This window comes from Pseudopipra pipra, chromosome Z, assembly GCF_036250125.1.
Source record: "Pseudopipra pipra isolate bDixPip1 chromosome Z, bDixPip1.hap1, whole genome shotgun sequence".
NCBI lineage: Eukaryota > Metazoa > Chordata > Aves > Passeriformes > Pipridae > Pseudopipra > Pseudopipra pipra.
In genome coordinates this window covers 40,836,760-40,859,206 of record NC_087581.1, presented here as the reverse complement: position 1 = coordinate 40,859,206, position 22,447 = coordinate 40,836,760, and the positions used below count along the sequence as shown (strand labels likewise).

The 22,447-nt window shown below is 46.7% G+C and overlaps 1 protein-coding gene and 1 pseudogene across 2 annotated transcripts; both read left to right on the top strand.

Moving 5' to 3' along the window:
- Positions 1-1,627: 1,627 nt before the first annotated feature.
- On the top strand, positions 1,628-4,276 carry LOC135406726 (uncharacterized; annotated as a pseudogene).
- Positions 4,277-4,829: 553 nt separating this feature from the next.
- Positions 4,830-14,793, top strand: LOC135407622 (ketosamine-3-kinase-like). Of its 2 annotated transcripts, none has more exons than XM_064642824.1 (6): positions 4,830-4,959; positions 8,765-8,916; positions 10,245-10,336; positions 10,807-10,889; positions 11,298-11,420; positions 12,071-12,543. In XM_064642824.1, the coding sequence occupies exons 1-6, from the start codon at positions 4,915-4,917 to the stop codon at positions 12,407-12,409; spliced, it is 834 nt and encodes a 277-aa protein (XP_064498894.1). In that variant the 5' UTR covers positions 4,830-4,914; the 3' UTR covers positions 12,410-12,543. The 2 variants fall into 2 exon arrangements, with proteins under 2 accessions (XP_064498894.1, XP_064498893.1); XM_064642823.1 differs by lacking the exon at positions 4,830-4,959 and adding an exon at positions 6,180-6,351 and having other exon boundaries at positions 12,071-14,793.
- Positions 14,794-22,447: the final 7,654 nt, after the last annotated feature.

Sequence of the window (22,447 nt, the reverse complement as noted above, 5' to 3'; positions counted from 1 at the left end):
ATAAACCTGTACTAATCACACATGGAGCATTATCCTTATCTTGTAATGTTCGGCCGGTCCTCTCCAAATGAAAAGAAAGCACAGAAGTGTGTGCCTAGGTGCTCGCATAGAGAAGCCAGCCTCATGGGGTGTTTGGAGGCAGGAACCAGATCCTAATGAACAGGAGATGGCAGAGGACGATATCCTGTGGAAAGCTTTGAAAGCTGAATGATGTGCGTTGCTGTGGTAGAGAGAATGCTGGAGGAGCAAAGCAGAGGCAGGTGACTGCTGGCTGAAGCTGCAGTAGTCAGAGAACATTTGGATGGATGCTTATCTGAGCCCTCTTATTTCCATTCCTAGAGTAAAATGAGCAAGACAACGACTTGGGCATGTACAAGGAAGAAACAGTGTAACACAGAAAAAAAGAACCGTTTCCAAATCCCAGTGTGGAAGAGAAAAAGACAGGCGCCCATCCCTGGAGGCACAAGAGACCGCACAAGACGGCAGCCAGGACTGCAGCCACACACAAAGATGGTGCCTGGAGCTGGAGGCGCCTCCCAGGGCCATCCCTGGTCTCTCCCTCCCCAGCCCTGGCCCCGGAGCAGCAGAGGGCAGGCGGAGCCCCCACTTTCAGCCCCCTGTTTAGATGGACAGTAATGAACAACGGGCTGATCGATCCAGTTTTGCATCTTTGGTCTCTACACGCAGAGATCCACGAGCCAGTTTGTAACCTCGGCTCTCAGTGCTTTCATCTGATGTCAAGTCAGTCCAAATAGGTGAAAATGGGAAGAAACTCCGTGGTTTGCACCTTTTAAAGTTATATGGAGCCAACAAAGGGCCAAAAGCACTTCTTGTCCTGATGGACTTCCTTTAACCTGAAGAGCCATCAGGGCAGGTTTCTTTCAGACAGGAGTCATAGTGACTCTGAGGTGATTCTTAAGAAGGAGATGGGATCTACTTGAAGTCCATTGTGCAGTGGGTGCTTCTCTGAGATACGTATGCCTAAGGCTACCTATTTGTTTTAGAACACTAAGAAGACTGTGCAGAGTTTGGGGAAAAAACAAACAAACAAACAAACAAAAACCCCAAACACCAAAACACTTTCCAGCAGGAAGTCCACTCTGGTTTGTTTTTCCCTAATGAGATTCTTCTGGTTCAGCACGACCTTCTGTTCAGCAACAGACAGACTCACAGGCTAGGGCTTCTCGGGCTGCTGCTCAAGGAAGCATTACTTGAGTAGGGCATTGCAGGAAAAAAAAATAAAAAGAAGAGAAGGCCAAACACCACTGAAGAGAAACAGACACTGAGAGGGTGAAAAAATGCAGGAAATGTGAGGGGGAAAGGGCAGGAAATGTGATGGAGAAAGTGTGAGAAACGGGAGGGGATAAAAGGAGGGAAATGTGAGGGGGAAAGGGGGGGAAACATGAGGGGGAAATGGGAGAAACGGGAGGGGAAACAGGTGGAAAACATGAGGGGGAAAGTGTGAAAACTGTGACTGGAAAAAGCACAGAAACGTGAGGGGAGAAAAGGGCAGAAAACATGATGGGACAAGGGCAGGAAACATGAGGGGGAAAAGCGAGAAATGTGAGGAGGAAAGGGTGGGAAACGTGAGGAGGGAAAAGGCAGGAAAAGTGAGTGAAAAAGGGGAGGGAAACAAGTGAAAAAAGGGACTGAACTGTGAGGGGGAAAGGGCAAGAAATATGAGGGGAAAAGGAAGGGCAAGAAACGTGACTGAAAAGAGGAGAGAAACGTGATCGGAGAAAAGGGCAGAAAACGTGGGGGGGAGGGCGAGAAATGGGAGAGGGGGAAAAAGACATTTCATTTCTCCATTTCGTTTCCTCAAGTCTTGAACCACAGTACAGACTTGTCTTTCTCCAGCTGTTCAGAATTTTCGTACTGGCTCCTGAAGAAGGATGCTCGTGTGTTTATAGATTCAAGCACAAATACTTCCAAAGCAATGCCAAGGCTTGTGGGCACCGTGCGTATGTCCAGGGCAGATGTGGAAAGACCATCCCAAAGCACCCGTCTCTGCAAGCACACCTGCACTTCCAAGAGGCAGCTGCACACTCTAAAGAGGCCTCCAGGCTAAACCCGATTTCTAATTTGCGAGTCCAGTCTCTAAAACAAGACAACACCCAGACTGAACTCTGCCTTACTGGGTGTATTTCTGTGATAAGAAATCCAGTGTCCATTGTGCATTTCTGTTGAGCTTTTCAGTGTCATTTTGGGCCTGTGCCACTTCTACAGCTTTAGAAGAAATAAATTCTGCAGCTGAGATGGAGAGGAGCTGACCGCGTAGTTCAACCCAGAACTCCAGTAAACCAGAGGCCAGGTTATGTAGCTTTTAGACTTTCCATGGAAAGGCAGAGTTTGATGCACCACAACGAAATCATTGATGCCGGATCCACGTGTTTCAGTAAACTAGTCTGCAAGAAGTGCCTGACAGGGTTTTATTTTTATCTCCAGCAGGCAGACTTTAAAACTTCTGGTGGAAAATGTAGAGTTTCAGTCAACTGTCAGCTTACTGGAAATCAAGTGGGAAAAAAACCCCACAACATCATTGTTGGCCAGAGCAGTGAGGAGGCCCAGAGGCTGCTGCGCTCTGGTGCAGTCAGGGACGAGAACAACGACCCTGTGGCCAGAGCCAGCTCCAGCTCCAGCAGCTCCAGCTCCAGCACCTGCGGGGGGGAACCTCCCATTTTGACATTGCTGGTCAAACTGCGATGCCACGTCCCTCGTTGCTCATGTTTGGGCACCAGCAGAGCCTGGGCCAGGCTGGTCCAAGCCTTGACTCCTGCCGAGCGTGCCGGCGAGGGGGAGCAGCTCCTGGTCCTCAGCTCTCTCCAGCCCCACGCAGAGCACAGAATGGCCACGGAGACACAGTGGGGCTGCCCCATGTGCCAGGACATCAAAATGACGTGGCTGCCTCTCTTCCCTGTCACCACAAGTTCTGCAGGGTTTGCATCCCGCGGTGGACAAGGAGAAATCCAGCATGCCCACTCTGCAGCAGGACAGTAAAGACTGTCAGGTTTCCTGGCCATGAAGAACATGATTATATAGAGATGGCCATCACAGCCCCCGAGGAGTTACCGGAGACCAGGAGTTGAGCAGGGAGAGCTCCCTCCCGCCTGCCCGGAAACAGCCCCTATCGCCCTGTGGTGCCCACTCCACCTCCCCCACCTGGAACACTGTCCCCAGCTGGGCAGGGGACTGCAGGGCCACAGCCCACGGACGGCATCCTGCCCGAGGTGTGGGCAGGACTGTTCCGTCGACAGCAGCATCTCCTGGACCGCGTGTGGCCCTGCCTGCGCCAGAGGCTGGAGGGAATATACTGGGACCAGTCGTGGCTGGCCACTGATCCACAGCGTCAGCAGCGTCTTCGTGGGCCGGTGCAGCGAGGAGGCACAGGGGTTGCTGGGCTCTGCTGCTGCCAGGGACGAGAACAACGGCCCTGTGGCCGGCTCTAGATGCAGGTCCAGCAGCACCAGAAGCTCCAGCAGCCCCAAGTCCAGCAGCTCCCAGGAGGGGACTCCCACCAGCAGCCCCGCAGGCTCCAAAGTGGAGGAAGCCGATACATCGGCGGCCACCCCTCCTGGCAGTCCCAGCTGCCCCCGAGCTGTGCCTGACTCCGCAGAGCGGGAGCAGCAGGCAGAGGGGGCGGGTCCCTCTGCCCAGGGCAGCAGCCGCGGCCCCTCCGCTCTCAGACGGGGCAGGAACCGCTTGCCCGGGGCGTCCCAGCACCCCCCAGAGGAGGGTCCCCAGCCCGCAGGATTGCCCTCCGCCCAGCAAGAGGCCGCCTCACCGGCCCACGTGCTGGGGGATGCAGCCACGGGCCCGGGAGCCCCAGGACCATGTCCACGGCAGAAAATTGCTGGTGACAGACTGAAGCTTTGCCAGCTGTGAAGATGAATTTATGTAAATAAGGGGCATCATTTATGTAAGAAATTCATCACTTGATGAATTTGTGCAAATAAGGAATAGTTATGTAAAAAAATTCACCATTTGATGTAAATAAATTTGATTAACTGATGCAAATATATTCCTATACAGCACGAATATCAGGTAGGGGACCTCTGAAAAGGTCTGCAATTCACATTCCTTCTTGATTCAGCTTTGGGATGGACATGAACAGGGCACAGAAAAACGGGGAGGGACAGAGTTTGGGAGCGCTGTTGTCGAACAGCGGAGCTGGAAACACAGGAGCAGCAGCAGATGGAACACGTGGAATGCGGGCGCGGGTTCCGAGCAGCGCGACCCACAGGGGAGCCCTGAGGCGTGAGGCGCTACGAGGGGGGCGAAGCAGAGACAAGCACACCCATGTGACGTTTGCCGTGCTAATTTATTGTCAGGCCCGCCGTGTGTCCGTACGGGGCCTGGTCCGCGCTGCCCGGTGGCCGCTCAGCGGCGTCTGCGCCTCCTGCCGCCCCGGCGGCGCCGGCGGTATCTGGAGCGGCGGGATCCAGCCCGCCGCCTTCTCCGCGCGCCCCGGCGGCGGGAGCGGCGGCGGCTGCGGCTTCGGCTGCGGCTCCTGCGGGAGCGCCGGCGGTAGCGAGCCATGGTGGTGTGCGGGGCGTGCGGCTCACCCGCTTTTATTGGGGAGCCGGGGATCCCCTTTGTGACGCCAGAACTTTGCAGAGCCCCTCTCATCAGCGAGGTCACAATGGCCCCGCAGAGATGCCCTGATGTGCGTTGCGGGTTCAGCACGGACGGTTCTGATATGGACACATATCCCTATCTGATATGGATATGTGCAAATTCCACATCGTCAATATCGTGTATTTTGTGAAGGAGTATTCCTCTTGTGAAGGAGTAAATCCTCTTAAGTAACTGGCATACTTGCTGAGGTGCTGTGTGGGCTGGCACTGATTTTTTCGCAAAACCCAGCCAAAAAAAGTTGTTCAGCCCTCAGACTGCACTTGTCTGAGCCGTTCATGGATGCATGGCAGCATGAGGCATGTGCCAAAGGGAGTATTGGAGCAGGTACTGATTTTGTTGCTAGTTGACAGGTTTACTTGCAGATCTTGGGGGATATGGGGGCTTGGTGTTTATTTTTGCAAAGCAGGAGAGTGAAAGCTCACAGAATCTTGAGTCAAACAGCATATTTTTAATGGTGTACATCTGTTTGCATTTTCTGTTAATAGTGAAATGTTCTTCATATTGGCTTTATGCTTATTTATTCTTTCCTTGAAGATGCTTCTTAAGAAAGGTCTTAACAGAGTATGAGAAGAAAAAACAGTCTGTAGGAGGTGGTAACCACTAAGCCTGGCTCAAGGCTATTTTAACGGAAAGGACATGTTTGCATGCCCAGATTTTCTTATTTTTCCTTTGCAGTCTAGCCCCAGCTACTCTGAAGAACAGATGCCAGTATCTGCACAATAAGATGTCTCACATTAAGAGACTAATATCGGATTTGACAAAACAGCAGGTGGAGTTCTGGCACCAGCTGTGTCAGCCAGGACACGTCTACGAACTATAGCTTATTTATCTGAAAGTTAAGATTATGTATGTCATTATTGAACTGTAGCATATCAAACTTGTGCATTAGGTTTCAGTATTGTTAACTACTTTTGTTGTTCCTGTTGCTTATATTTGAAGCTGCTTTTTTCTTGTCTTTTCTTTTCTTCAGGACTTAGGTTTTTACATTGAAATAAACTTATCAGTAGATACTGAAGACACAGTACCTTTACTATGAAGTTGTGCATATTTGAATTAAAAATAGTGTAGGAAATTGAAATACTTCGAGGCTGTTTTCTGTCCTCTCTCGTTAATGCAAACTCTTCACTTTAAGTGGTAGAAGGGGCAGGCACTTTGCTCTGTAGGGACCAGAGACAGGACTCAAACCAGACGGAACGGCCTGAAATTGTGTCAGGAGAGGTTTAGGTTGGATATTAGGAAAAAGTTCTTCCCCCAGAGGGCGGTCTGGCACTGAACAGGCTCACCGGGGCAGTGGTCACAGCACCAAGGCTGACAGAGCTCAAGCAGCGTTTGGCTGATACTCCGGGGCACACGGTGTGACTCTTGGGGATGGTCCTGTGCAGGTCTGAGGGTTGGACTCGACCCTTGTGGGTCCCTTGCAACTCGGTATATTCCGTGATTCTGTGAAAATAGTAAGAACAAAACTGAATCTGCGGGCCAGGAGGAGCGAAAGCCCGGAGCCACCCCCTCCCGCCCCCATGCCCGCCCCGTGCCCCGCTCAGCTCCCCGCGCAGCCGCAGTGGCCCCGCGGGCGCCATGGAGGACGCGCTGAGGCGGGAGCTCGGCACGGTGCTGCTGCGGCCCACCGGGCACACCGGCGGCGGCTGTATCAGCCAGGGCCAGAGCTACGACACGGACCGCGGCCGGGTGTTCGTCAAGAGCAACCCCCAGGCGGAGGTGTGGTGGGGTAGGGAGCGGGAGCGAGGGAGGTGGGCAGGCGGCACTGTCGGAAGTAGCATTCCTGGCTCGGGCCAGCACTAGTGTGGCAGCAGGACCGGGGCAGTGACTGTTCCTGTGTTGGGCACTGCTGGGGCCACACCTCGAGTGCTGGGGGCAGTTCAGGCCCCTCAGGACAAGAAAGACATTGAAGGGCTGGAGCGTGACCAGGAAGGGAACTGAGCTGGGGAAGGGTCTGGAGCACCAGGAGCGGCTGAGGGAGCTGGGGTGGCTCAGCCCGGAGAAAAGGAGACTCGGGGGGCACCTTCTCGCTCTCTGCAACTCCGTGAGAGGAGGGTGGAGCCAGGGCGGGGTCGGGAACAAGGTTAGGGAACAAGGTTAGGAAAAGGGGAAACGGCGTCAAGCTGTGGCAAAGGAGGTTCAGGCTCGCCATCAGGAGGAATTTCGTCATGGAAAAGGTTGTTAAGCATTGGAAGGGGGTGCCCAGGGAGGTGCTGGAGTCCCCATCCCTGGAGGTGTTGGAGAAACGATGATGTGGCATCAGTGCTCTGGGTTGGTTGACAAAGTGATGATGGGTCAAAGGTTGGACTCAATGATCTTGGAGGTGTTTTCCAACCTAAATGATTTCTGTGGTGGGATTGTGTTGTGGTATCAGTGTTGTTTGTCCAGGGCATGCAGTACTATGACATGTTGTTGTCATTTGTGGGGGGGCGACAGTGGTGTAACTGTGTCTGCGAGTGCAGTAATAGTGTCTAAGGCAAACTGGCAGTTGTAAAATTGTCTGCACCTTTTGCGATTGTAAGTAAACCACTAATTAATTCCCTGCGTGTGAGAAGGAACTCTTCTCAGTAAGTGATATTTTGCTACAATTCCTCAAGATTTTCTGCTTTCAATACCTGGAACTGCCTGCTGTTGAAGGTAGATGTCAGCATTTGATAGACGTAAGTACAATGCAACATAGCTCTACAGCAGGAAAAGCAGAGCTCAGGTGGAATTTCCTTTAAAGATACCTTATAGTTGTGTCTATCAAGTAAAAAGTTTCAATGGCAGAACAGAAGTCAGAACTTGTGTTTGCCTTTCATAGCAAACAAATGTGTTTGGAAGTATGTATGCCACTATATTTATTCCAAATTTCTCTATGCTTTCCGTTCATGTTGGGGAGCTAGATGGATGCACAGAGGCGGTAACATGGGATAATATAGGAACGTTATCCAGCTTTACAGAAAAGAGTTTGAATTGGTAGCATCGGTTGTTTGAAATACAAATAGGTAGTTTGAATGGGCCCTTCCTATGCCTTTGATAATTTTGTATTTAACTAGCTAAATACACAGCAGCCAGCTAACTGCAAGATCATGCTTGGGGAAAAAAAGATCTCGGTATATTTTCTATCCAGATGTTTCCTTTTCAGTGCTTTTGCCTGTGTGTGGATCCTGAGCACTGATGAAAGTGAACTTTGCTCAAGTCTATTGTAAATGCTGTACTGTGTGTACAGCAGCAGCTGTGCATCAGCAGTTTTTACTGTATTTTAGCAGCAGGCTTTAACCTAGTATGATGCTTTAGACAGAGATACAGTATTAACTGATTTCCTCTGAACAGAGCTAACTCATGGCTCAGTAGCTCAGCAGTTCTTCACTCGTTAGTCAAAAAGAGGGCTACAGAGACAGTCAGATGGAGTACCTCTCCTATGAGGAAAGGCTGAGAAAACTGGGATTATCCAGCCTGGAAAAGAGAAGGCTGGGGGGAGACCTAATTGTGGTCTTCCAGTACCTGAAGGGGCAGACAGGAAAGATGTCTTTTTTACAAGAGCAGGCAGTGACAGGACAAGGGGGAATGGGTTCAAACTGACAAAAAATAGGTTGGGATGGAATGCTGGGAAGAAATTCTTTTCTGTGAGGGTGGTGAGGCCCTGGCACAAGTTGCCCAGGGAAGCTGTGGCTGCCCCATCCCTGGAAGTGTTCAAGGCCAGATTGGATGTATCTTAGAGCAACCTGGTCCAGTGGAAGGTGTCCCTGCCCATGGCAGGGAGTGAAACAAGATGAAATTTAAGGTCCATTCAGACCCAAACTGTTCTGTCATTTCTATCATGTCCTGTAGGCTTTGGAATTTTTATTTTATGTCTGTTGCAAATTGTCCTTTGGCAGTGTTTCATGTATCAGTACTAAAGGGGTAGCATTCTGTTTTATTTGTTGTGGCTTCTGTTTTATTTTTTACAGTTCCTACTTTTATTTTCAACCACATTTGTTAGATTTCCCACATGCTCTTTTTCTGCAATGTCTGCCTGACTCTTCTAAAGTAGAAGCATTTAACTTTTACAGCCTTGATTGGTTTTGTGAAAGTGCTGTTTTGTGAAAGTGCCTGGTTTACCAGTGACTGATTTTCATGGAGACTGATGCTTTTCTCTAATGTCTGGCAGGCCAGAAGAATGTTTGAGGGAGAAATGGCAAGTTTGGAAGCCCTCCTGAAAACGCAGACGATAAAAGTGCCTAAACCCATCAAAGTTATAGACCTGCCTGGGGGCAGCACTGCGTTTGTGATGGAACATTTGGAAATGAGAGGCTTAAACAGGTAAAACACAGTATTATCTTTGCCTCCTTTGACCAGAAATTTTTGTTGTTATGACAGTTATGTCACTTGTTTTCAGAGGGGAAACTTGTTTAAATTTTTACAGAGCAAGTCAGGAGACATACAGAAAGTTATACAGCAGAGAACTGTATAAAATACCTCATAATGCCTCACCTAGAAAATTGGCCATACATCAAGAAATGAGTCTGAGTTTTGGTTAATTTTGGATTTGTTTGTTTAGGTAATTAGTGATAAAAGTAAGCTTCCTTTTTATAGTAAGGAAAATTACCTGATCACCTGTTCTGTGTACTTGCCTTTGATATAAGAGCCAGTGCTTTGTTGCTTGCCATGAGTATGCAGAAGCACTTCCCCAAATGAATTAATTTCAACAGTTTTAGAACTCTTACTTTCATTTTGATAGTTTCAAACTTTCGACCCTTCTCTCTGACAAGCACTTATATGTTGAATCCATGTGTCTGATTTCATTAGGGAGGTGGTCATGACCAGTTTCTCACCTCATTCTCAGAACTTCTGCAGCCAGTTTAAAGTCATCCCTCATTCTGCTCCCTGGGAGAGTTTCTAATTTATGAAGAGCCCTCAATGAGCCCCCAGAGAAAGAGCAAAGATCTTGTTTTGGATTGCAAACTCTTCCTTTGTCGTGCAGATATCTGGGGATAATTACCACCTGTGCTAACAGGAACAAAATGAAGAAATAAATTTGCCTTAAGTGACAGTGCCTTGAGAACAGGGAAAGTAGAGAAACATCAAAGACAGGAAAAGGAATGTACTGTTATTAATGTGGGAGGCAACTGGCTGTAAGAGTTGTTTGTAATTGCTGCAAAATTTTTTTGCAATGTGTAGAGGATGAGCTCTTATTAAAAGTAGATAATAAACAAGGCCTACTTGACTGCCACATTTTCTAGACCTTTTAGAGAAAAGAAGCTAGAGACAAAGATACAGAGAAGAGAGCCTTGTTTGGCTCTATTTCCAAAGACTTTTTGTCATAAAAAAAAAAGGCATAACATGTTGTGCTTTCTCACAGATATCTTACTGGAAGTTCTTCTGGAAGTGATACCGCACAGAAATTAGAATTGATAGTTCCTCATTTTTTTTAACAGTCACATTAGAAACAACCACATAAGTACATTTTGACTGTGTGCAATATTGATAGAAAGAGGAGGCATTTTTAACTGGAATCTTGTAAAAAATTATTTTGTTAGAGATGCAGACTTCTTTTACTTACTTGATAAATCTTTTGAAGTAATTCCTTGGTTATCAAGATGTGAATTCGTTCGTGTGTCAGTGCTGCTAAGAATATTTTTGTTTCATAGACATTCAGCTCTTCTTGGAACACAACTGGCTGATCTTCACCTTCATAACCAGCAACTTGCAGAGAAGCTGAAGAAGGAAGAGAGCACAGTTGGTACAGTACTGTTTGCAAATTTAACCTAATTAATAATAATCTACGGAAGAGTTGAAATAGCTTTTGCCGCTTCAGGACAAGTTTGTCTCCTTCCACTAAAGATAGTATGAGTTGGATGAAGCATCCAGGTAGGAGGGCTTCTTTTTGCTTTTGTTTGCTCTGTTTGGATCTCTGTGAGCAAAACACACTCGATTTGGCACTCTCAGGAGTCCAAACCACAGTTTCTAGGAGGACATGACATCACAGGAGATACAATACCTCAAAATGTGATTATGAAAAGTAGAATATGGCTGCTTTACATTGAGCTTTAAACTTAAAACAGCAACAACCACTGTAAAAAAAAAGAGCATTTTTTTTTTTATTCTCAGTAGAAGCAGCACTGTACTTTTGCATAGTTTTTAAGGTTCATTTACATTGTGGCTGCTTAATATTTTGTCATTAGTGTTGAATTTTTCTTTTTGGTTTGAAAGGTAAGGGGCAAGGGCAAACGGAAGTCCAGTTTGTGGATCAGTTTGGCTTTCATACAATTACCTGCTGTGGCTATCTTCCACAGGTAGGTTGTACATCATCAGAAGTTTATCATTTTAAGTTTATCTTTTTTTAAGTTTATCTTTTTTTCTCTTCAATGACAGAAAGGGTCAAAATTATCATAATAAATTATGTTTTGTGGAACAGTGAAAAGAAAAAACATTTTCCAGTCTTCTAAGGAAAGTGCTTTGGACAGCACTTCTTGCTGCACTGGACATTCATAGCTCTTCCATTTCTTGGGTTTTAATCACTAAAGAAAACTTTACTCCCCTAATTTAATGTTTTAAGATAATGTCCAGTTAAATGGTAGCATTTACTGTTGTATTTGGTACCAGCACAAAGGTACCAAATAATCCTTAAAATGTTTATTTGAAAATGAAGAAAATAAGCTTTTCATGTGGTGTAGAACTGACATGTCAGTCCTGTCCTTCAGGTGAATGACTGGCAGAGTGACTGGGTGACCTTCTTTGCCAAACAAAGAATCCAGCCCCAGATGGACATGATCGAAAAGAATTCAGGAGACAGGGAAGCAAGAGAACTTTGGGCACAACTTCAGGTAGGAGCAATTCTCTCAGTTCTCATTATAGTGATAGCTGGGTATCAGTTATTCAGATTTTATTTTCTTAAAACAAAGTTGCTGTTTTTTGGTTTGGCCCTGGTTCTGTTGGTAAGAAACTCCAGTTTTTAGGTCTTAAGAGGCCCTTTATTTTAAGGTGTAAGGGCTTTTGCTACATCACCCTATGCTAGTATTCCAAAGTGAATTCCAGAGTGACAGATAACACCTTGCCTTACTGTTTGGGAAATACTAGATGGAGTTCATATTTCTCATTCTCTGTAACATGTTCATGATGAGAAATGTACATAAGCACATTGTCTGTTCATTTACTGTTTGCATCTAATTAAGTGACTTTGTGGAAATTCCTCAGGGTTGGTGAGAAATCCATGAGCCTTCTAATGATGAAGTGGTGATAGTGGTTGTTCTTAAACCTGGTCAATATTCCAGCACCAAATACAGTTTTAAATATTTAATTTTTTGCTAAAAAAGGTTTGGATGGCTATTCTTTTGCTGCTGACTTTATGAAAAATAGTAATCCTCTGGATTTGCTCAGTGTCTTTGTTTACTTGTCCTATGCTGTTTATGCAGATAAAACTCTACAATCATTCACTTTAAAATGTATTTATATGTCTTGTTTTTTCCTTCTGCAGCTGAAAATACCCAGTTTGTTCTGTGATGTAGAAGTTGTTCCTGCTCTCCTCCATGGAGATCTATGGGGAGGAAACGTAGCTGAGGATGATTCTGGTCCAATTATCTTTGATCCAGCTTCTTTCTACGGCCATTCAGAGTATGAGCTTGCAATAGCTGGGATGTTTGGTGGCTTCAGCAGTTCTTTTTATTCTGCTTATCACAGTAAAATTCCCAAAGCTGCAGGGTTTGAGAAACGCCTGAAGCTTTATCAACTGTTTCACTACATGAACCATTGGAACCATTTTGGTTCAGGATACAGAGGGTCTTCTTTAAACATTATGAGAAACCTTGTAAAGTGACTTGCTACTTAGGCCAAATACCTCCCAGGTTGTTTGGAAAACCCCACACTCGTTGGTGCAGCTACAGGAGTAGTAATGTTAAAAAAATCCTGTGAGACCCCTCACCTTGTTGTTCAGCTGAAGATCTACAATCAGTGAGTCCTGCTGAATAACAAGCGTAACAGATATCCCCTTGTAGGATAGTTGGGAGTAACTTTAGGAGGGAAATATCTACGGACAGAGTTTATTCATTTGCAGAGTGACTAAAGGTCTCAGTGTCCAAAAAGCATTGTGTACTTGAGACTATGCAAGGCAGTAGAAATGAACACTGAGGAGATGGCTAGAAGAAGTGCTCATTGCTTTTTGCTGTGTCTTCCCCCCTTTAGGATAGATTGCTCAGACCCTTTCAGCTTTTCATGTCCAGTTGTGTGCATGAGAGCAATATTAACAACATAGTCTGAAAGTCAACAGGATAAAAAATTTAATGGGAACTGTGAGAAGGGATTTGGACTTGCTGTTCATTTTCACAGAATGTGAAAATGGATAAGTTTGGAAGGGATCACTGAATGTCACCTGGTCCAAGCTCCCTGCTTAGGCAGGAGCCCATAGAGAATGTAATCAGGATTGTGTCCAGAGGTCTTGGAAGACCTCCAGTGGTTTGCTAAAGTGATTCTATATTGGTGTGAAATTTTCGTGCCTCCTGGAATCTGTGTGGGCTGTTCTGTGCTTTCTGGTCAGTTGGCTTTTATCCACAGCAGTTTTGTTTTCACCAGTACTAGTTTTGTTTTTTTGGGATTGTGCTTTTTCCAGTAGTGTGCATTCTTAAAGATCTTTTCAGGTAAGACACTTTGCACGTACACCCTCATGTCCTGTGAGGGTGTATTCTCTCACTACTGCAAACAGAAGATGTAGTTTTTGGCTGTTGTAATTTCCCAAGGAACAATGCCATCTGGCCATGGTAGAGGCCTCACATATATTTTCTGTAGCTTTAGAGTACAGATGCCATAAGCTGACATTTTTCTTCAGTCCCTGTGGAGAAATGCTAAAAGACAAAGCTGAGCAAAGAGAAGTGTCTGTGTTGGCAGTTCACCAGAAACAAACTCTACATGTATTGGGAGCAGGGACACTGAGAGAGCTTGGTGTGCTGCCCTAAGAAAGGAGTGGGAAAAGGGATGGAGCGGCACAGAGGTGTTGTGGTCATGCCCTGTTTAAAACAATGCAGCTAATGGGAACTGAGCCAGAGGAATGGCCAAACCAGTGACCAAAAGCTGAATTTCTGTTTCGTTGTCTTGAAAATACATATTACTTTTAACACCCTGCATGTGCTAATGAAGTAAAACCTGTACATGCTTTACATGTATGAGTATAGTCACTCAAACTGCACCTTATCATGAGATGACATCAACTGGAACGTTGTCTTTTCCCCACCTCAAAGAAAAAAAAAAATCTTAAGGGGGGAAGGAAGTCAGAGGAGACTCCCCCTTTGTATCCTGGAATGGCCAATGGGCTGTACCCCTCTGCTCCCCCTTATTTCATGGAAATACCATTGCTTATTTCGTGGGAATACCATTGCTTGTGCTTTCTCTTATCAGTATATTTATCAATGACAATTTATGTACCTTATTCTGTCACAAGGATCAGTAAATCACACTTACCTGGGATCGTGAATGTGCCCAATGTTGATGCTGTGCTATTTGTGCATCTGTGATAATGAGAGTTCTAATGCAGACTCGGAGTGAACAAGACGTTGTTTACTCTACATTATCTGTGAGGGTCTCCTAGGGACTCAAATAGATTAAGAAGGGGATGATCAGCCACCTCTAAGCCCACTACATCTGTGGGTAACCCAGAAAGCAGTGAGATTCATTTCCTAAATTTTTACATGCCAGTCCCCACTAAGTGCACGTTGTAGCTCTTGTGATAAGAGACCTGAAACCAAAGGAAGTTAATGTGTAACTCAAAGACAAGCACTTCACCAGTGTCAGGAGTTTTTCACAGTAGTTCTGCAGACTATTGCTTTTACCTGGAAGATGTTAATACTAAAATTGTCCTCTTTCTGATATAGGCTGGTAGTGTACTTCTGTGCAAGCTTACCAGGTAGGTGAGACAGAGATGCATGATTCCTAATGTGCATTTTGAGTGTTGGGGAATGACTGTAATTAACTAAAACTGGTTTTCACTGGATACTGGCATATTACTGAGCATTTCTTAGTTGCTGGTTTTGCGGTTATTTACACAATTTGAAAGCAGGTTTGGAGAAGACTCTCACTTGATACAATTTTCCTAAATTCTACTACTTTTCCGACTGTCCATTTGATTTTTGCTGCAAAATGTTTTAAAGCCCTGCTTGATAGAATAGGTTTTACTTCTACCTTGTTGCTTAAATAAAAAAGTTTCCCAGTTGAGTATTGTTGTCTCTGTTTTCTGAATTAAAACCTGATGTGTTGCATTCATTCTTGGGGAGTGTATTGGGTCTGGCTGAGATGGAGTTAATTTTTCCATAGCAGCCCTCCCAGTGCTGTGCTTTGCACTGGGAGCTGGAAAGGTGTTGGTAACACCTTTGTTACCACTGGTAACACCATTGTTTTGCTTACTGCTGAGCAGAGCTGGCACAGCATCAGCACTGTGTCTCAATATTCCTCCCCCACAACCAAGGGGACACAACCAGGCCAGCTGACCCAAATTAACCACAGGTGGGGAATGCAGCCCTCCACAACTTCTCTCACTTTTTGTCTGGTAGAGGAATTTGAGGAGGACACAGAAAAGCCTTCTGAGCCACAGTGCTGGGCTTGCCTTCGTCAAATGCCTTGAGGATGAGACATCCCAGCATCTGTCTGAGCTTAGGGATCTGCCCCCTGCACTGGGAGGGGACCCCAGGTTGTCTCCAAGATATTAACCACTCCAAACCAGCCCTATAGCTGATGGGTAGTAGGATCCTGGGGTGCCCCTATCTCAGCAGAGGACACACAGGATTTTGGGGACTCCCCCAGCCTGGAGACTGTCCTCTGCCAGCTGGAGAGAGCACAAGCCCATGTGTTTGGCTCAGACCCTCCCCAGGTGCCCAGAGCAGCCCCTCTTCCTGACCGTCTCCTTGTCACTCAGGACATTCCCATCTCCGCAGGGAGAGCCACAGACTGAGTGGGCCTGAAGGGTGCTTAGGCTCCTCTGTCCATCTGCCAGCACCCAGATGGACTAATCCATTTATCAAGGTGTCTTTCAGCTTGCTGGGATTTTGGCTCTGCCAGCATGGTGGGAGTGGCACTTGCTGTCCCAGAGCTTTTTTTGTTTCAGAAAACTTAAGACTTGCTTAGGCTCACTGGGTTCCTCCTCCACCAACACTGTTTCAGGCATCGTTCTTCTTCAGTTCTTTGGCCACCAGGTAAAACTGAATGTACTCCCAAAATACCTAAATGAAATTGGTACATGTGTATATACACATAGCTATGTAGTTATGCAGAAAAAGGCCCCGTGTTAAAGCAGATGTGACTACGTGTCCAGAAAAAACACCCAACCTCAGAAATTATGTTTCCACCTCAAGGGGTGTTTCTGTAGCAGTAAAGTGTGGGGAATGTGTTTTAGGGATGCTGGACGAGGCATCCTGGGAGATGTAGTCCCTAAAATATACTCTAATACACATGGGCAGTGGCAAGTCCCATGGGGTTGGCTAAGAGTATCAGATGTCATTTTGAAGTGCACGTAAAAGGTGCTGTTCACTTCCAATAAATGGATTTGGTTGTTGGGAATCCAACCAACTGGGTCATGTGGTTTATTTATTATATTAATAAAGCCACATATGGCGCCCTGAATGGGGGGCATTTCCTGTAACAGGGATAATCAGACTGCCTTGCAGCAAAGAAGATCGCAGTAGCATTCACACTAGCTTGTTCTAAAGCTCAGGAACGCATCCCAAAAAAAAATCCAGATGCCGATAAAAGTGTCGAGACTTCAGCGCAGAACGCGGCTGGAGGACGCAATACTGAACAGAGCTTGAAAAAATTGAAAGTTCACGCGCGAAGAGAAGTGAGGTGGAGAACAAAAGCTGAGAAGCGGCGGGAAACAAAACTGGTGAAAGCTGAAAGCTGTGGAGACCGAAAGCACCGAAAGCCAAAGCGGCGAAAACCGAAAGCGGCGAGAACCGAAAGCAGCGAGAAAACGCACATGAGAGGAAAGCGGCAAAGAAAAAAGGTAAAGAAAGCATGGGGAATTCGGTTTCCCAGGACACAGAAAGGGATGCAGAAGCCATGTGTCTCTTGCTAAGACAATATCCCAGTGAGATCACACATGCAGAAATAATAGAACTCTTGAAATGGATAAAAATCATTGCACCATGACTGCCGCTCGTAGGAGATTTAAATATAAACACCTGACAAAAAATTGGCAGGACCATGAGAAAAAGGTATATGTTAGGCGATACAGAAGCCTCTAGATGCCTTCCTGCCTGGATGCAAGTCATGAATGCTCTGCAGATCGCTCAAAGAAAGCAGAACCCCCCCAGAGACTCAAACACACATTTTCCTGCACCCCCCATGAATGCTGCTAGGCGTAGCCATTCCCCAGACACTGGGAACAGACATAGAGGTGGGGGAGAACAGCATGCTACCCGGGAGAACCTAACAATGGACTTGGGTTGGGTTTCATGTGGGCAGGAGCGGGGGGGGTGCAATATGAGCTACGGCGAGGGTCCTGATTTTGATGTGCATGTGAGCTGCAGAGAAAGGGCAGGAATTTTAAATCATGAATCCAGTACACAGGTGCAGTTTGTAGGTTCCCACCGCGTCATGGGGAAGGGAATCCAGACAACTTACCCCCTCTTGTTGCTGATGACTCATGGCTATGTGCTGAAAGAAATGTTACCTGGGCACAGCCATCTTGCACGCGAAATGGAGTGGAACTTGAGCTGTCTCTTCAACCCCGCAGCCATCTTGTCCTGACCATGTGATGGGGGGGTGGTGCCTTCCCTTCACAGCAGCCATCCTCTGGCATACCGCTGCCAGAAGCCGAGTGTTTCAGAACCATGGATAGTGAGGCATCAGAGGATGCTGAGGAGGAATCAACGGTGGTTCCTCCAGGTGAGGGCAAGCGTACAGGTGTGGGGGTGTCAGTTAACTGATGGGAAAAATGCCACGAGGAGGCAATGCGGACAGGAGACTGGAAAGTTATTAGTGCGTGCCCAGTTATGTACCCGCTGTGCCAAACCTCTCAGTTCCAAAGCTTGCCCTGTGAGGTGACCAAGGAATTGAGGCAAATTGTTAAAGAAAGTGGTATTTCCTTGTCTCAACTGTTGTCATATTTGGAGACATTGAGTACCACCTGTGTATTTATACCTCATAATTGGAAGACGCTGTTGAAGATGGTTTTAACTACAGCTTGATACAGCGTCTGGTTAACAGGCTATCGGGAAAATTGCGCAGCATATGCAAGTGACCCAGGTGGTTCACAAGCAGGCATGACTTGCAATCATTTGGCAGGAGAGAGGGCTTACACGGTAGCTGATTCCCAGACAGGCTACCCCCAGGAGATATATGAGGTGATAGCAAAAATGGCTTTAAGGGCGATGATAAAGCTCCCTAGCATGGACAGGGATAGCAACTTGTCCTTCAAAAAGGTCCTTCAGGGATCAACTGAATTTTTCTCCCAGTTTCTCGATAGGCTACAGGCAGCTTTAAGCAGGCAAATAGAACATGAAGATGCTAAAGAGATACTTTTTAGGCAGCTTGCTTATGAGAATTCGAACCTGGATTGTAAGTGAGCCTTGCAGACTATCCCTAAAAGGGAAACCTGCATAATAGCTGAAATGGTCCGAGCGTGTCAGGGTGTTGGATCGATTGAGCATCACATAGCCTCTCTAGCAACAGCCTTAAGTGGCCAGCTGAGATTACAGGACGGGGCAAGAGGGAGAAGCAGCTGCTACTGATGTGGCGCTACTGATCATTTTTATAAGGACTGCCCAAAGAAACCCGCCTCGACAGTATGCCAAAAAGGTCACCATGAGAAGCGGGGGTCTTAACGAAGGTTGAGGTTGAGTCGCCCTGAGGAGAAACCCTTCCCATCACGGAAACTGCAGACAGAGTGCGAAACCGCACGCCCTGCTTCAGCAAATAAATATGGCCCAAGAAAACAGGTTAGTGATTTGCTCACCACCACCTCAGGCAGCACTGGATTGGACTTGGCCTCCAGAGAGCCAGTAACTTTAACATCTACCGCTTTAGTCTTGATCCCCACAGGGGTCTGGGGACCCCTAGGCCCAGGAGTCCCTGCCCTTCTAATCAGACGATCATCAACTGCCAGGATGGGTTTGTTTGTCTTACCTGGAGTGATAGATTCTCACAGCAAGATACAAATCATGGCATGTACCCCAGTGCCTCCCTGTTACATACCTGAGGGACAACAACTTGCCCAGCTAATCCCCTTTTACAGCATGTGGGGGAGGGGGAAAGGCGCTCAGGGGCTTTTGGGAGCACAGACGAGCCTCAAATATTCTGGGCAAAAACCATTTCTGTGGCACAACCACTAATGACTTGTCAGATAGACGGATGCAGATTCAAAGGCTTGGACTGTATTAGGGAGGGTTCAAACCATACCGAATCTTGAAACCATGACACCATTAAAAGCTTGACAAAACCCAATATTTATTACTAAGAGGTGGCCAACAAAACGAACAAACCCAAAAGGGAGGAAGGAAGAGAGAAATAAGCCCCCAGCATGACCTCCCCAGTTACTCAGCTGTTGCCCATAAAGTTATCTTACCGACCTGTAGAGTTGGCGTATGCCTTATATAATAAGGAAAAACACCTCCTTGTGTGATGGTGAACAAAGAGCCTTTATTTTAAAATCGGTGCTGTTTTATCCTTTAACACCATGTGACTTCTTTGACCAATGAGGTTACCTATGTCGGCGCATGCTCTCCTGGGCTCCTCTGCCCCGGCACCTACCCTGTGCCTTGGACATGCCTCCCACACCGACCTAGCATGCCTATAATTATCCATAGCAGAAGCTGCATCCTTGGAGAGTCAGTAAGTTTACAAACTGGCAGGCGTCCCTGCCAAAGGCAACGTTGTCCTTGTTGTGAAATTAGCTCTCTTCCGAGAAAGCACTATCTACTTCTATACAATTAACTGAGTGACCACAACCTCCCAGGTGTGGCCAGCACCGCCCAGCCAGAGGCCCTCAGCCCCACCTCCCAGTTATGTAAGTGCATCTTCTGCACATGCGTGAGAACTTTGGAAATCCCCTAACGCACGCGCAGTATGTTTTGGGGGTCTTTCTTAATTGAGTCTGGGGGCGCTACTTCATCCTCCTCCTCAATCTCTCCTTCAAGTGACCTTGGAGGACAATTAGCCAATCACAGAACACCAATTAAAACAGTTTATACAAGAAACTCTCTTCAAGGAAAACCTTCCCGTTTATCAGTGTTTGTTTTCCCATAACTTGGCAGGGAAAGAGTAAAACTTTCACAGGTGGTGGGGCCAAACACAGACCAAAAGTATCAGCATAATTAACCCCTGATACAGTGGACACAGGAGCAGATGTTACAATTGTTAAGGATACTGACTGGCCAGCTGACTGGCCCACTGTTTTTCCTGCTTCGACTATCCTGGGAGTTGGAGGCATGCAGAGGCCTAGGCAGAGTGCACAAATATGCACGGTGTTGGGGCCAGAGGGGCAGGTTGCCAAGATAGCTCCCTTTGTTGCTCCTATTCCATGCACCTTGTGGGGAAGAGATGTGCTCGGCCAATTTGGCACTGTTATGCAAATTGCAACTAGAGATGCTCAAAATTTTCAGTGAGGGCCATTGACCAGCCTTTCCAAGGACAAATAAAGCTGACATGGAAAACTCATGACCCTATATGGGTAAATCAGTGCCTCATGAAAAGGAAATGGCTTGCTCACCTAAGAGACCTGTCCAAGTGCAACTAGATGCAGGACATATAGTGCCAACCTCCAGTCTGTGGAACACTCCAGTGTTCTGCATACCGAAGAAAAGTGGCAAGTGGAGGATGCTGCATGACTTAAGAGCAGTTAACTCAGTCATAGAACCCATGGGGGCATTACATCCAGGACTTCCCTCACCTGCTATGCTTCCAGCAGGATGGCCTTTAGTGGTAATTGATTTAAAGGACTGTTTTTTCGCCATTTTTCTACATCCCGACAATGTGCCACAATTTGTTTTCTCCATCCCCGCTCTAAACCATGCACAGTCCATGCAGAGGTACCTCTGGGTTGTTTTGCCTCAGGCGACGAGAAATAGCCCCACGATTTGTCAGACTGTTGTGGTAAAGGCTATCCACCCTGTCAGAAAGCTTCACCCCTCAGCAATCATTTATCATTACATGGATGACATCTTGGTCACCACGGCCAAAGAGACTGAGTTACAAGCTGTTATAACTGCTCTGACTAATGCTGTCCAAGAAGCAGGGTTGCAGGTCGCTCCAGAGAAGATCCAGTGATCTCAACCCTGGACCTACCTTGGATGGAGGATCGTGCAGCAGGAGATCTCAGCCCAGCCACTGAGAATTAAGGTAAAGGACACTTTAACCTTAAACGACTTACAGAAACTTTTGGGAGCCATCAACTGGTTAAGGCCTATTTTAGGCTTGACCACAGAGGAACTGCGCCCCCTCTTTGAGCTTCTGAAAGGTGATCCAGACTTGTCATCTAGTCGATCTCGGACCAGAGAGGCAAAGCAAGCGTTAGACATGTTCTCAAGCAATCGATAGCAGACAAGGCAGAAGGAGAAATCCTGAACTTCACACCTGCCTTGCACTTGTTCCTAGCAGGTTCCGGCCACTTGCAGTTTTGTTTCAGTGGAACCAGGCTGAATCAGATCCACTGAGGGTCCTGGAGTGACTGTTTCTGCCCCACTCACCACCAAAGATTGTGTGGACACTTAATGAAATGTTTGTCAAGCTTGTCATTAAAGGCAGGGAATGTCTACAGGAATTGGACAGATGAGATCCAGCGACCATCTACATCCCAGCGACAAAGGACAACCTCGACCGGCTACTGACTGAAGATGCTGGATTCCAGGCAGCTTTGGCAAGTTATGACAGTGACAGTTCCACTCACTATCCTAAGCACAGACTTTGGGCAGAAATGTGTAACCTACCCTTGAAAGCCACACGCAGATGCCAACACCAGCCAGTAAAAGGCCTCATGGTTTTTACTGATGCATCAGGATGGTCCAAAAAGACTGCATTGACGTGGGTAAACCCTGCCACAGGACAGTGGGAAAAGGAAATACAGACCATAAGCCATGGTTCGGTACAGGTCCTAGAACTTGCAGCTATTCGCATTGCCTTTGAACTGTTTTCAGATCAACCAATTAAAATCGTTACTGATTCATGTTATGCAGCAGGTTTGGTTTCACGTCTTGAGGCTTCCTTCCTTTGAGATGTTGCTAATCCACACCTACTTGCTGAAATATGCACTGTACGGCTTCTTGTTAACCACAGAAGGTTTGATTTCTACCTAATGCATGTTACATCACACACAGAAATGCCGGGGCCTGTAGCAGAAGGAAACCAAAGAGCCGATGCAGCAGCTGTGTTCACTGCAGTGCCTAGAACACTGGAGCAAGCTAAATTGTCTCATTTCTTTTTCCACCAGAAAACATGTTCTCTGAAGAGACAATTTCAAATCACCCTTAATCAGGCTCGAGACACAGTTATGTCATATCATGTCCAAACTGCCAACAAATTACTCTAGTGCCATCCCAGAAAGGAGTTAACCCCAGGGGACTAATAGCTAATGAGGTGTGGCAGACAGATATCACACACATACCAGAGTTTGGTTGGCTAAAATATGTTCATGTTACAGTCAACACGCACTCCAGATACATAACTGCCACCACACACACTGGGGAAAAGGCAAAAGATGTCATAAGGCACTGGCTTAACTGCTTTGCAACAGTAGTCACCCCAAAAAAGATCAAAACTGACAACGACCCAGCATACATTTCAGCGAAGATCAAAACTTTCCTAACAGACTGGGGAATATCTCATTCCACAGGCATACCGCACTCACCCACGGGACAGGCCATGGTAGAGAGAACACACCGTA

Bases quoted from the DNA above. Each gene is read 5' to 3' on its own strand.
- LOC135407622 (XM_064642823.1), top strand. From the start codon at position 6,211: ATGGAGGACGCGCTGAGGCGGGAGCTCGGCACGGTGCTGCTGCGGCCC. The intron at 6,352-8,764 runs GTGTGGTGGGGT...AATGTCTGGCAG, and splicing joins AGAGCAACCCCCAGGCGGAG to GCCAGAAGAATGTTTGAGGG. The intron at 10,890-11,297 runs GTAGGTTGTACA...CCTGTCCTTCAG, and splicing joins GCTGTGGCTATCTTCCACAG to GTGAATGACTGGCAGAGTGA.